This window comes from Pseudochaenichthys georgianus, chromosome 9, assembly GCF_902827115.2.
Source record: "Pseudochaenichthys georgianus chromosome 9, fPseGeo1.2, whole genome shotgun sequence".
NCBI classification, from domain to species: Eukaryota; Metazoa; Chordata; class Actinopteri; order Perciformes; family Channichthyidae; genus Pseudochaenichthys; species Pseudochaenichthys georgianus.
In genome coordinates this window covers 47,893,943-47,907,550 of record NC_047511.1, presented here as the reverse complement: position 1 = coordinate 47,907,550, position 13,608 = coordinate 47,893,943, and the positions used below count along the sequence as shown (strand labels likewise).

Sequence of the window (13,608 nt, the reverse complement as noted above, 5' to 3'; positions counted from 1 at the left end):
AGTCAATATAGGAAAGTAAATCAAGAAATGAAGTCAACAAGCTGATCTTCAAGTTCCTCAAAAACACTGGTCTGAGGACAAGGATTTAATATGAACATTTAATAAATCAACAGTAGGTGGCGATATATGCTCCAAGTGGAAGCGATTCGCCATTAAAGAAAAAAGAAGAAGAAGTAGTAGAAGAAGAAATACGCTAACGCTACAAACAGGCACAACACTGTTACTCTGTTTTTACTGACATATAACATTTGATTTCACCTTGCTCTATTTTTTTTAACGCACGTTCAAAAACGGGCACATTTTAGGGAGTTTCAACCGGGTACCGGCCACCGAAAACGGGGGCTTTGCCCGGAAAACGGGGACGTTTTGGTCACCCATCCCACTGTGTTTACAGCTAAGCACACGCGCTAACATTAGGACTACAAGCTCACTTGGGGTTTAGGCTTACACGTTGCTTGACTGCCTGCCCACACTGCTGATCTAAACATAGTAACGTGTGTTGGGGGAAATAATTATTTAAAGTTATTTAATAATTGTGACATTTATTGTACTTTTCGATGGATGAATGATGCTCAAGGTGAGGGGGAAAAGAATACAACTGAGGGGGTAATGCCCCCTTTTGCCCCCTCGTGGCGCCGGGCCCGGTGTGCATGCATTTTGAGCCGATTTGGGCAGAATCCAGCAGGGTGGATCGTGCTGTTCATCCTATGTAATCTATATGTAAAGAACAAAGTCTAAATATTTGTATGTCAGGGTCACTACAAAGTAAAGATATCATTCTACATAGATACATTTCCGCCTATTGTAGGTATGTGTTCAAATGACTGTATCTCCAATTTACAGTAAGATATTGACATTCAGTCTTTTCCATAATGTAGAGGGATGTCCTGACCTCAGGTATGCCAAGTTTTAAACCTATCAGACCTTCCATTGTGAATCTACATGAGTTGTTATGCATCAACCCCCAGACGGCCAACCTTTATTTGGGCAGAATCCAGGAGGAGGTTGCTGCTTTATTCCTTGTATCTGTCCAACAACTTTTTTAAACAATAAACAATGTCAATATCAATACTTGGCAGCTTATAACATTGTCCTACCTTAATGCAGAAATATGCGACGCTTCGCCGTGGCATCATAGGCGTCAATAATGTCCTCTGCTTTGATTTTCTCTGTGAGGTTGCTCTCAATGTGAAGCAGGCTCAGTGTTGTCAACCTCTCCTGATGCATCGTTGTTCTGAGCCAGTTTGCTGAGAACGATCTCTCACACGTTGCTGTGCCAACGGGTAACGAGAGAGCCAGGCAAAACAGCTTTTTGAAGTTAGGATAATGTCCAGTGGCAAGTTCCTTTTTTATGTTTTCAACCGATACGCTTGGGAGTTGTCGTCACCATTGTCATCTCAGTCAGTGCAAGTTGTGGGTTGATGGAGAGGAGGCTTGCGTATTGGCTGAGAAGGCTCTGCTCCTCTGAAGTCACATTTAAACACTGCATCCACACTTTCTGCAATGGCCATGGACTGCGGTGAAAACCGTGTTGAACACTCACCTAGAAGCGTATCCAGCACAGGATAGTAGAGCTGAATTGTCCGTTTCTTTTCAAGCTGTTTTTGTCTGTGCTTGTTTGGTACTCTCTTTGCCCAAGGGTGCTGGTGACAAATGCACAGTCGAGAGCAGACGGTTGTTTGACAGGCGTCTTGCGCGGTCTCTCGTCGTTCTCTTCAATGCATACGCCAACTGACTGACAGAATGCTTGGATTTCAATCCAGATGTCCTCCCACTTTGGACTTGCTGCCCTCATGTTTTCAAAGCATTTCATCATGGACTCAATGACACTTGCAGCCTTAGACAGGGTTGTCTCTTTCCCTTGAAGTGCCTTGTGTGCGACATGCACCACGCTGAGTAACTGATGGCAAATAATCAGACTCACGCAGTGATCTGCACTTCTCACAGCATTTAACAAACCAGACGCCTCAACAAATCTGCGATGAGGTGGCTCCGACAGTTCGGAGAAGGTGGAGATCAGGGCCTTGATAGTGTATTTTACAGCAGACACGTTTTTCCCCCTATAAGTCCACCTTGTGTCACTCAGTGCTGTAAACTCCGCTTTAACACCAAGCTCATTTTGACGCCGTTTGTATGCATGATGAGTTCCCGGTTGGGCGAAGAAGGTGTACAGACTCTCAAGGGTGAGAAAAAAACCCATTGCTGTGCGATTAGAAAAAGATGTGCGATTAGAAAAAGATGAGAGAGGCCTGTAATCTTCCTCCTAGGTACACTTCAACTTTGAGAGACAGAATGGGGGGAAAGAATCCAGGAAATCACATTGTAGGATTTTTTATGAATTAATTGGTAAATTCCTCTGTAAAATAAGTATTTGGTCTCCTACAAACAAACAAGATGTCTGGCTCTCACAGACCTGTACCTTCTTCTTTAAGAGCCTCCTCTGTCCTCCACTCGTTAACTGTATTAATGGCACCGGTTTGAACTCGTTATCAGTATAAAAGACACCTGTCCACAACCTCAAACAGTCACACTCCAAACTCCACTATGGCCAAGAACAAAGAGCTGTCAAAGGACACCAGAAACAAAATGGTAGACCTGCACCAGGCTGGGAAGACTGAATCTACAATAGGTAAGCAGCTTGGTGTGAAGAAATCAACTGTGGGAGCAATTATTAGAAAATGGAAGACATACAAGACCACTGATAATCTCCCTCGATCTGGGGCTCCACGCAAGATCTCACCCCGTGGGGTCAAAATGATCACAAGAGCGGTGAGCAAAAATCCCAGAACCACACGGGGGGACCGAGTCAATGACCTGCAGAGAGCTGGGACCAAAGTAACAAAGGCTACCACACACTATGCCGCCAGGGACTCAAACCCTGCAGTGCCAGACGTGTCCCCCTGCTTAAGCCAGTACATGTCCAGGCCCGTCTGAAGTTTTCTAGAGAGCATTGAGATGATCCAGAAGAGGATCTCGGTACCCAACCCTACATTTGGGGCCTTCTGCCTGATCAAAGTTGTCACTCCGCTTGTTTTGCCGGTCATAGCCCCACTGCCCCATCTGAACACACACCCACACAACGAGACCAGTCAAGTCCATTTGAGATGATGTACTCATCTAAAACTTGGAAAATGTCTCTTCATGCAAAATAATATTTCCTCAACAAAGTTGTCTTCTGAAACAAATCTGATGTATGCAAGCAATTCTGCAAAATGTGCTACATCCGTGCTCTCATCCAGCTGCAGAGCGAAATATTCACTAGCTCTCACTTGCTCCAAAAGCTGAGCAGATACTCAGTTTCATTCTCAGTAACGGCAGCTCGATTCTGATTGTCTTGAAGGGCGGCCGTGTGATTCAAAAACCAAAAATATTAAAAGATTGGCATCAAAGGACACAGATTGTTAGATATACAGTTATTAATAACATCTAAGAAAAAGAAAAATTTAATCTTTTTTTTTAAATAAAAAATTCTGTTTCCCTCAAATTTTGCGTGACCCCCCTGGAGGCCCCCTGGGGGGTCGGGCCCCGACTTTGAAAAACACTGGTTTAGACAACAAAGACAGAGTGAAGCCCTCATTTCATAAACAATCTTTGAGTACAGACACCGTCCTGCAGAGAGCACACAACCCAACAGCAAGTTGTTGGTCCAGCATCACTTTACAAAACGTTTGCATTAAGACACTAAGGGTGCGTTCACACCTGCCTTGTATAGTCCGGTTGAATCGAACCCTGGTGCGTTTAGCCGCTTGGTGCGGTTCATTTGGGTCGGTGTGAACGCAGACCGAGACCTCTTAAGTGAACTAAACAACCGGACTCTGGTCCGCTAAAATAGGTGGTCTCGGAGCGCTTGCTTGCGAAACCCTGGAGCGGTTCATCGCTGGTGTGAACGCAGTCCGCACCAAAACATAGGAAGCGCAGTATTTACGTGTCACAAGAACGCGGATATCTTCAAAAATATTTAGCGAAAGAGTCTTTCAAGACATCCGCGGTTGTTTAGTTAAAGAGTAAAGCAGAATTAAGTGTTGAACAGTGTCGTGTAAAGTAAAAATTCTCCGTCAGCTACATAAAAGTAAGAACACCTGTCGTCGGTGAAACGCCCCTCCTTACTGCAGAACGTCTCTCATGGATAAGCAGGAAAAGAACACCGACAGGCTGATCAGGAGCCCGACGCGAAGCGGAGGGATCTAGATCGGCATGAAGGTGTTCGTTTCCCCATAATGACCGCGCTGCTGCACATTATCCCGCTTATTACACGGCCACATTCTCAACAAAGTAACGACATGACTCCCAATATTAATTGAAATGCTTTTGTGGATTTAGAAAATGATTTTATTGATTTAAAAAATAGTTGTATTTAAATTTACATGCAACCACTAAAAAATAGTCCGTTGTTACTGTTTGAACTAACGTAACTGATTCAATAGCGTTTTTGAGGAGCTTTTTGATTACAACTTTGAAAAAAATAGTTGCTTGCTTTAAAAGTAACACAATTCATTATGTCAAACCTTGGGAAGTATTTAGATATCCCTGCCCTAATGTCAAAGTAACTGGCAACTGAATATGTGTTGCCGTCTGACCTATGTCTGGACCGCTGCGTAGAAAGGAGGGTTTCTGCCCGTTACTTCTCCGCTGTTGTCTTGTCGCTTTTGTTTTGTCAGTTAGTTTCAGCCAAACTGTATACAGTTAAATCGAACAGACTTCTTCGTGCAGATGTGAGCGTCCTTGACAGCGGTCTGTCTGTTCTGGATTAAAAACGTGTCACGTGTTTTGAATTGACCAATCAGAATAGAGTATTCAACAAAGCCATGAAATAATGTTTTTTAACGGACTGTTACGGATGCTGTCTGTCTGTTCTTTAATCTGCCTGGGATTGTTTTCAGCTGTGTGTGTGTGTATGCAAATGAGCTGTGTGGTTGCTCCAACATCCTTGGCTGCCCATCTCCTGGTCCGGCTCTGACGATGGTGATTGGATCGACGTCGTCCAATCGCAGCGCACAGCCAGCGCACACCTGCTGGGGAGGAGTACAAAGGCTGCGGACAATCCTCACTCTGGAGGCTCTGCTGCGATCAGACGCCTCATACCTTTTGCTCGTGGGTCATGGACACTACAGACTGTGTTTAGTGACGAGTGTCAACTTATGTATTCAGTGTCGAGTGACAACTTATGTGCTTACTGTTGAGTGTTTAGAGTAGCTTAGTTAGAGTGTAGAGTAGGTTAGTTAGGGTTTAGAGTATCATTAGGATTGTGTGACTGTTGCTTTAGTTTAGCTGTGTTTTGTCCAGACTCCCTTTTGTTAGTTGTACCACTCTTGAAGTGAGGTTTTGTTTTGTTCTTTATTTAGCACATTAGTATGTATTTTCCCTGTATGCCTTTAGACTCCTTTTGAGTCCTCCCTTAGTTTGGTTATCTGTCAACCTGTGCCCTTTTGGCCCTTTTGTTTGTTTCAGGCTGCCTGCCTGCCATTTTGTTTACCTTGCTTTATAAATAAATCACTTATAATTAATACCAATACCACTCTGGTCGTGTCGTTTCCCTTTTGTTCCCCCTAGCCAATTGGGAACGTAACACGGATGTTGTCTGATTATATAATCATATGTCTGTTGATCTCCAGACTAACAGCAGCATGAGAATAACCTGCCGAAAGTGCCGATGCTCCATCGTGGAGGCTCCGCTAGAAATTGCCGGGATTTGCGTTTGTACCCCCTTAATGTCTGACCAATGGTTGAACAGCATTTCCGAGCACATGACTTGTGTTTAAAGTTTATAGTCCGTTTGAGTTTTGCCCGTGTGAACGCAAACCCAACCTTCTGAAAAATGAAACAATGTAACAAACTGTCGTCTGGTGTGCACCAGAGAGCGGACTATTAGGTGTGAATGCACACTTAGACTAGCTGGTCCCTTGCAAAGGTGAGTCCACTTTAAATGAGCAGTGGGTGATCAGCAGGTGAAAGGCAGGACACGGAACTTGGTCCTGAGGAGATGTAACGATTATTAAACGAGAAATAGCCTAATAAAGGGGTCAAAGAAATGAACATTTGTGATTATTAGCTAATCTCTTGGAGGTGGGTGAAATCAGGCTTAGGGAGTAACGTATTACATGTAACGGCATTAGGTCACCAGGACACAAAATAGACAAATGTATTCCCTTAGTTACAGAAGCAGCTGAAGACCAACACACTTGTGTCTTTTGAAACAATTATGCCATTTTAATCTTTTGTCACAAACATTGGAGCTCTATTTTTCCTCTCCTGTGTGGACTCTCATGTGTGACTTTAAACTTCCACTCCGTGCAAAAGTTTTCTTACAGACTGAGCAGCTGAATGGTTTCTCTCCTGTGTGGACTCTCATGTGTGACTTTAAACTTCCACTCTGTGAAAAAGCTTTCTTACAAACTGAGCAGCTGAATGGGTTCTCTCCTGTGTGGACTCTCATGTGTGACTTTAAACTTCCACTATGTGAAAAAGCTTTCTTACAGACTGAGCAGCTGAATGGTTTCTCTCCTGTGTGGACTCTCATGTGTGACTTTAAACTTCCACTCCGTGCAAAAGTTTGCTTACAGACTGAGCAGCTGAATGGTTTCTCTCCTGTGTGGACTCTCATGTGTGACTTTAAACTTCCACTCTGTGAAAAAGCTTTCTTACAAACTGAGCAGCTGAATGGGTTCTCTCCTGTGTGGACTCTCATGTGTGACTTTAAACTTCCACTATGTGAAAAAGCTTTCTTACAGACTGAGCAGCTGAATGGTTTCTCTCCTGTGTGGACTCTCATGTGTGACTTTAAACTTCTACTCTGTGAAAAAGCTTTCTTACAAACTGAGCAGCTGAATGGGTTCTCTCCTGTGTGGACTCTCATGTGTGACTTTAAACTTCCACTCTGTGAAAAAGCTTTCTTACAGACTGAGCAGCTGTGTGGTTTCTCTCCTGTGTGGATTATCATGTGTTCCTTTAAATGTCCACGATGTGAAAAAGCTTTCTTACAGACTGAGCAGCTGAATGGTTTCTCTCCTGTGTGGACTCTCATGTGTTTCTTTAAAATTCCACTCCGTGCAAAAGCTTTCTTACAGACTGAGCAGCTGAATGATTTCTCTCCTGTGTGGACTCTCATGTGTTCCTTTAAATGTCCACTCTGTGAAAAAGCTTTCTCACAAACTGAGCAGCTGAATGGTTTATTTTCAGCACTACGTTGTGGATCACTGACAGATTCATTTCTATCTTTCAATGAGTTTGAGCCTGAGGCAGGTTCTCTGGTCTCCTTCCAATCGGCACTGTCTTCAGTGTCAGGTTCAGAAGAGTCTCCAGTGTGGTCCTCAGTCTCAGGTTGTAAACTGCTCTCTGGATCTGAGTTCCTGGCTGGTTCTGGTCCTCCACAGTCATCTCCATCAGCTTCTGTTTCCAGGTGTTCAGTTTGTCTTTGATTAAGCTGAGAGGACTGAGGTTTCTCTTCATCATCTTCACTCTTCACAGGGTCAGGAGTGAAGATGGACTCAATGATATCAGCCTCCTCCAGCTCTTGAAGCTGCTCTCCCTCCGGACTGATCCTGAGTTCCTCCTGTTCCTGCTTAATGTGTGGGGGGGGCTCTGGGTCCCCCTGGTCCAGACTGGAGCTCCACTCCTGCTGGTCAGGGAGAAGCTCTTCTTTAACCACCACCAGCTGCTGGACGTCTGCAGGAAACAGGAAACACACAGTCAGAACAAACTGCTAGCATTTTAAAATATCCTCACCATTACAATGGGAGACATTTTGCAGCCCTAATTAATGCCTTTGTTTTTATAAGTTCAAATTATCTTTCTTAGTCCCATCTATTGTGTATTTCTGTTGGCTCAAGTCACCTCATGTAGCCCAGCCCCTTTCCACTTCCAGTTAAAAATGAAAAAGGTTTTTTTCTTCTGGCGTAGCTGCAATGTAAACAATGAATTGTATTTGGGATCGTTCACAGATACACTACGCCTACAGTATAGAATTACAAAACTCTGTTACAAATTAAAATCCTGCATTCAAACCTCATTTAAGTAAAAGTATGCAAATATCATCAGAACATTGTACGGCACCTTCTTATGTAAAAGTAATGACGGTGCAGTAAAATGTTCCCTGTCAGTGTTTGATTTGAGGTTTCTTGATTATTTAGTATGTTGCATTTTACTGCTGTACATGTTCAAAGTTGCGCTTGTATAAATGATTATATTTTATAAATGATTATAGATGAGGGAACCTGCTAAATATTAAAATGTGTGTTTTTTATCTACAGTACTCTCTGTGCCCCGCGCACACACTGGAGCACTGCGCAAAATCAGCTGATCACAACGTTCACGCTCTGTGGTCAAGCTGCTGCAGTTTGATTTACAACAAAGTGCAGTGAAACACACAGCTGCAAGTACTCAGATCTTGTACTTGAGTAAAAGTAGAAGTGCCAGACTGTTACTCAAGTACAAAAGTATTCTCAAGAGGCGGAGCCGAGGCGGGACCTGCTGCCACCGAGCTGGAAGATCCAGAGCTAGCTGAAGCTACCAAGCTAAGCTAACATGCTCCCCATTCTTTCACACACATTGACGTCACCAGCTACCCACAATGCAACGCGCGAAATACGCCATTTTCCTGGAGGTGCAAATATCCTGGAGGTGCAAATATAAACAGCTAGCTAAGGTAGCCAGGCAGAGCGCACTAGTTTTTTCTCCTGAATTAACGACTGAAGAAATCGCTGCAAGTCTTCGGATTACATCTAGGTCGTTACCAGCGTAAACTAGAGCTGTGTGGGTTGTCGGATTGCCCTTACAGACTGCCTGCAGATGTATGGAAAAACGACCCTCGAAAGTGGCCTTCGGTCGATTTTGGCAGCATCTACGTCTATCTTCTGGAAACACCAGGTGAAAACCCCACTTGTCACAATAATATTATCATGCCATTGCATATTAGGGCTGCACGATTCTTGCTCAAATGTGAATCACGATTTTCCTCCATAAGAATTGAGATCACGATTCTCACACGATTCTCATCGTTTCAATGAAAATATTTATTGCATTCTTACTCTTAGACGTCACGTGAGTACAATGAATTTAAACAGACAATATTTGTCTCTCTTGTAACAAAAACATAACTTTGTCTTTAGTCTGTAGTTGCTGAATACTGAACAAACATTACTACATTCAAAATGTGGAACCTGGAGCCAACTATTGTGGCTTTAAACAAAGTGCTTGACTTAAACTCAAGTCTCTCTAGTAACAAAACATACAGTAACTAAAATAAAGATATTGCTGCTGCCTGAGTGCTGAACATAAAAAATAGAATTTTTGCAGCTTTATAATAACAAAATGTAAACTTTGCAGTAGCACCTGTCCACAGTGGACACCCAACTACTGGACAACAACACCAACCTGTTTGTTACAGGGAGGAATGCACTTAAGTTACTCAAAATACCTCACCACAGTGCTGAATATAAAAACAAAACATTCACAGCTTTAGGATAATAATATTAAAAAAAGCCTAGCCGGCTAGCACCCAGTTCAACTACTGCACTTAAAGGTTCTTGTACTGAAAAAAACATAAACTTAAACAAAGTGCTAGACTCCACTGAGAGTAGTAATGTCACTGAATCAAAAGGATTAACTTAAATACTGCAGTCAGTACTGAATATAAAAACGGAACAGAACATAAAGTTACAGCTTCAGAATAAATGTAAATAAAGCCAAGCTGCCTAGCTACTAGCACAGTCCATCTACTTTTTTCGGCACAAGCACAACTTCCCTCTCACTCTCGCCAGAGTCGCCACCGGGATTTTCATCGGTGTTGTTGTCGTTGTCATTGTCCTCGACCTCCTCGTCACTCATTTCTGTGTCACTCATTTCTGTTTTTCCTGTACTACTAGTCGCTCTCGTCACTCTTTGCTAATCAGTGCTAATGCTAACGCTTCTGTAAACATACTGCCGGCTCCTGCCCTCACGTGCTGCAGTCAGTGAGTGTTGCCAGGTATACTTATTATAAGCCACATTGGGCTTATCTTTCTGTAAAGTTGCTTGGTAGTAAGTAATAATGGTTGTTGCGGTTGTGAGCTTGTAGACCCGACATGTATAGGTTTAAAGTGCTCATGTTCTTTTGCGCTTGTTTTCATAGACCTGGTTGCTTATTCCTTCCGCAAAAACTGGCAACCCTCGTGGCTGCAGCGTAACACTGCATGAGAGGAGGAGAGACAGACAGAACACTACGATTTGGATGCGATCATGGTACTTTAATGTTAAATGTATAGAGTATATTTGCTTTACATCGTTTAAGTATGATTGACATTGCAAGTTGGTATTATGCAGAAGCAAAATAATTAAAAAATGTAAAAAAATCCCACAAAAAAAAAATCAGCTTGACGTCATAGGATCGCCGTAATTTAGAAATGAGATCGCATAGGTGTCTGAATCGAGATCACGATCTTTTTTCGATTAATCGTGCAGCCCTATTGCATATATGTGGTATTTTAGAGTTGACTAGATATTGATTAAGGCAATAGACTATGATATTCAGTACAGGAAGCTTAGCAACACCAAGACTGTTTCAGGATTTTTATTTTGGAAAGTATTTTTTTTTCTTACTTCTCACGTTTTTTTATTATATTTTATTATATCATAACTTGGTACTTTTTTCTTAACATACGTAACATTAAGCTGTCTGTGGCTCTTTCCTGCTGTAACGATGCAAATTTCCCCTCTGTGGGACTAATAAAGGTATTCTGATTCTGACTGTTTAAATTCCCTTGATGAGGTGTACAGTGCCGCCACACAAACTATGAAACTTGACCACAAAGATGTGGAGCATATTGGTAATGTCACCAAGCTGCAGTCCAAGTCTTTGGTGTGGTACGAGCAGAGGGCTGGTCGAATCACCTTATCCGTTTCCCACTCTGTTCTTCGCACCAGCACTACAAAGCCGTCACAGTACCTCATCAAATCCATATGTTGTGACAGGCCATCAAACTTGAAGACGACTGCAATTATGTGGGGGAATGAACATGAACAAGTTGCCAGGCAGCAGTATGCTGACGGGGCCGTCTCTTCAGTGCACAGTGATCTCAAAGTCAACAACTGTGGACTCTCAAAGTCAACAACTGTGGACCTTTTCTTGCTGCCTCTCCAGATGCCATGCTGGCATGCTCGTGTCATGGGATGGGCGCGTTGGAGATAAAATGCCCATTTCAATTTCATGAGATGAGTGTAGAAGAAATGAGCAAGGAGAAAGACAGTTGTCTGGACCAGAATCTCGAGCTCAAGGAGTCACCAGTACTACACGCAAACGCAACATCAGATGTATGTGATTGGTGCAAGCTACTTCCTTGTGTGGCTGCCCACTGGGGGTCATGTATGCACAGTTTTCCCTGACAAGGAGTACACCCTAACTTCTGTGCCTGTTTCAACAGCATTTCGGGAGGGACATATTCGCCCTGAGCTGTTGTTCAGAAAGTTGGAACTGGGTACTAAGCAAACTGAACATGGCAACAAGCAGGGTCATTGTTCGTGTGGCTGCGCAGATAATGTACCCATGCTAGGGTGTGATGATGACTAATGCACACACCAATGGTTCCACTGGAATTGCATTGGCATTACCAAGGAGCCTAGGTCCAAAACGTGGTACTGCGACAATTGCAAGTCCAGCAACACCAAGAAAAAGCGACAAAGGAGACAGTGAATGTTTCCCTCTCAGTGTGGACTTGTAGTTCATTGTATTTGTATGTTGATTTATGTACAGGCAGGCACACGGGGTTTTCAATAGGCTCAGTTATTGTTGGGAACAATTGTATGCAAAGGGGGTAATCTTGCCATTAATGTATACTAACATGTAGTATGTGTAGTATGTCCAATTCTGCCATTTTGGAGTTGCCCGAAATAAATGTTTATATCCGAGAAGGATTATTAATGAATTAATTAATATTAATGATTAATAAAGGCTTTTCTTGTAATTCTGCTCGTTTGTGATCTCATATAGTGGATCATTGTAGTCCTTCATAGGCCCAGATGAAATTACAATTGAAACGATATTGTTGGCAACATGTATTCTTTATGGAACACAAACAAATCCATGAAACTCCAGGTCAATATTTGAACAAAAAAAATAATACAGAAAATATGGATGGAATCCTAGGGAAAGTATCACAGAATCAACATACAAAATAGGGCTGTACAATTAATCGTATTTTAATCGCAATTACGATTTTGGCCTGCCACAATTACGAAAAAAACTATTATTTTGCTTTGCTAGGTTGTGACAGTGCACTGCTACATATTTGATCTAATTAATTTTGGTCTAATTTATTTGTATTTATCATATTTATATATGTTTAGTAGCTTGTGGAAGTGCGCTCCGAAATATTTGTTGATCTTGTTTATTATTTTTGATATTATTTATTTAAATGTAAATATAAATGTATCATTTATTTAATTTATTTTTGTATTGGTTTTTCAGTTGAATTATACGTTCAGGGTAATCAACAGTTAAAAATATACTGTTCAAATTATTATTTGTTTTAAAGGATTTTTTCAAAGTCAATGTCATCCTTCAGAGATTTAATATGTCGAATCGGCAAAGTGCCTTGCAAAATAACAAAACGGTTTTTCATTAGGCCAATCAAACACTCAATACGAATTCTAACCGATGACAATTTCCTAGAGGATTCAAGGTCTTTGGCTGGTAATTGACTCTGCCCTTTAGTGAATGCTGGTGTGAGCAGCTCTACACCAGCAATACCCGCAAACTCTTCCTTCATCGTAAACCCCCAATCCGCTAGAACTTGGTCACCCGGGTGATGGTCACATTTAGTCAAGAATCCGGTTTGATGTACTATTTCCACATCGCTCACCCTCCCACCCCAGGCATCAGACAGAAAACAAATGGCACCAAGTGGGTTACATCCAATAAGAAACTTCATAGTGGTGTGACGCTTATAATTTGACCAGACTTGGGCACGAGCTTTAAGGTTCTCTGGAGATTCAATGAACACTTCAAAACAATCTATGATACGAGTCAGTCTAGGTACAGACTAGAGCCTTGAATGCAGGTGGCATATTAGAAAAGATGCGCTCCCTCTCTGGCCAACTAACAACACGCTTCAGTTTCACAAAGGCTACATCCATCCACTTCCAAAAATGATCTATGAGCGTGCTCTGAGGGATGCCTACCTGGTCTGCCAAATACTCAAACTTCATGCCATGTTTCAACTTAACTATCATATAAAAAAACTGATCAATGTAGGGGATGGATGGGGTAGCTTTGCATGTCATCGAAACTAGCAAGAATTGAAAGGTGGATAGAAAAATGGGCCAAGTTAGTAATACTGACACTTCTCATTGTTGTCAGCAACAGTGTTCGAAGACAGCCGGAGAGAGTTGAGGGTGGCCCTAGCATGGTCCCTCTCAGCAAGAGCAGCATCTCTTTCCGCCCTGAGTGCAGAGATCTCATCAAAGAGCATCCGTTGAGACACGGAAGGTGGAGACACTGAACTGGTCGACGGTGGAGGCGAATCAGGAGTAGGTTGATGCTGTGGAGGTTCGGAGGCCACTCTGCACTTCTTTGCTGAGGGCCCATTTTCTTTGCCAAGCATCTTCTTGCCATGACGAGACATAGCATTCCAGAACCTA

At 42.5% G+C, this 13,608-nt stretch overlaps 1 protein-coding gene across 3 annotated transcripts in view; it reads right to left on the bottom strand.

Moving 5' to 3' along the window:
- Positions 1 to 6,207: 6,207 nt before the first annotated feature.
- The window catches only part of LOC139434511 (gastrula zinc finger protein XlCGF57.1-like), a 42,037-nt gene continuing 34,636 nt past the window's right edge, over positions 6,208 to 13,608 (bottom strand). For all 3 annotated transcript variants that reach the window (XM_071204450.1, XM_071204448.1, XM_071204449.1), the window contains 2 exons: positions 13,310 to 13,605; positions 6,208 to 7,662 (listed from right to left, as the gene is read on the bottom strand). In XM_071204450.1, coding sequence (XP_071060551.1) covers positions 6,236 to 7,662; positions 13,310 to 13,592 — 1,710 coding nt within the window. In that variant the 5' untranslated portion in view covers positions 13,593 to 13,605 and the 3' untranslated portion in view covers positions 6,208 to 6,235. The remainder of the gene's footprint in view (positions 7,663 to 13,309; positions 13,606 to 13,608) is intronic.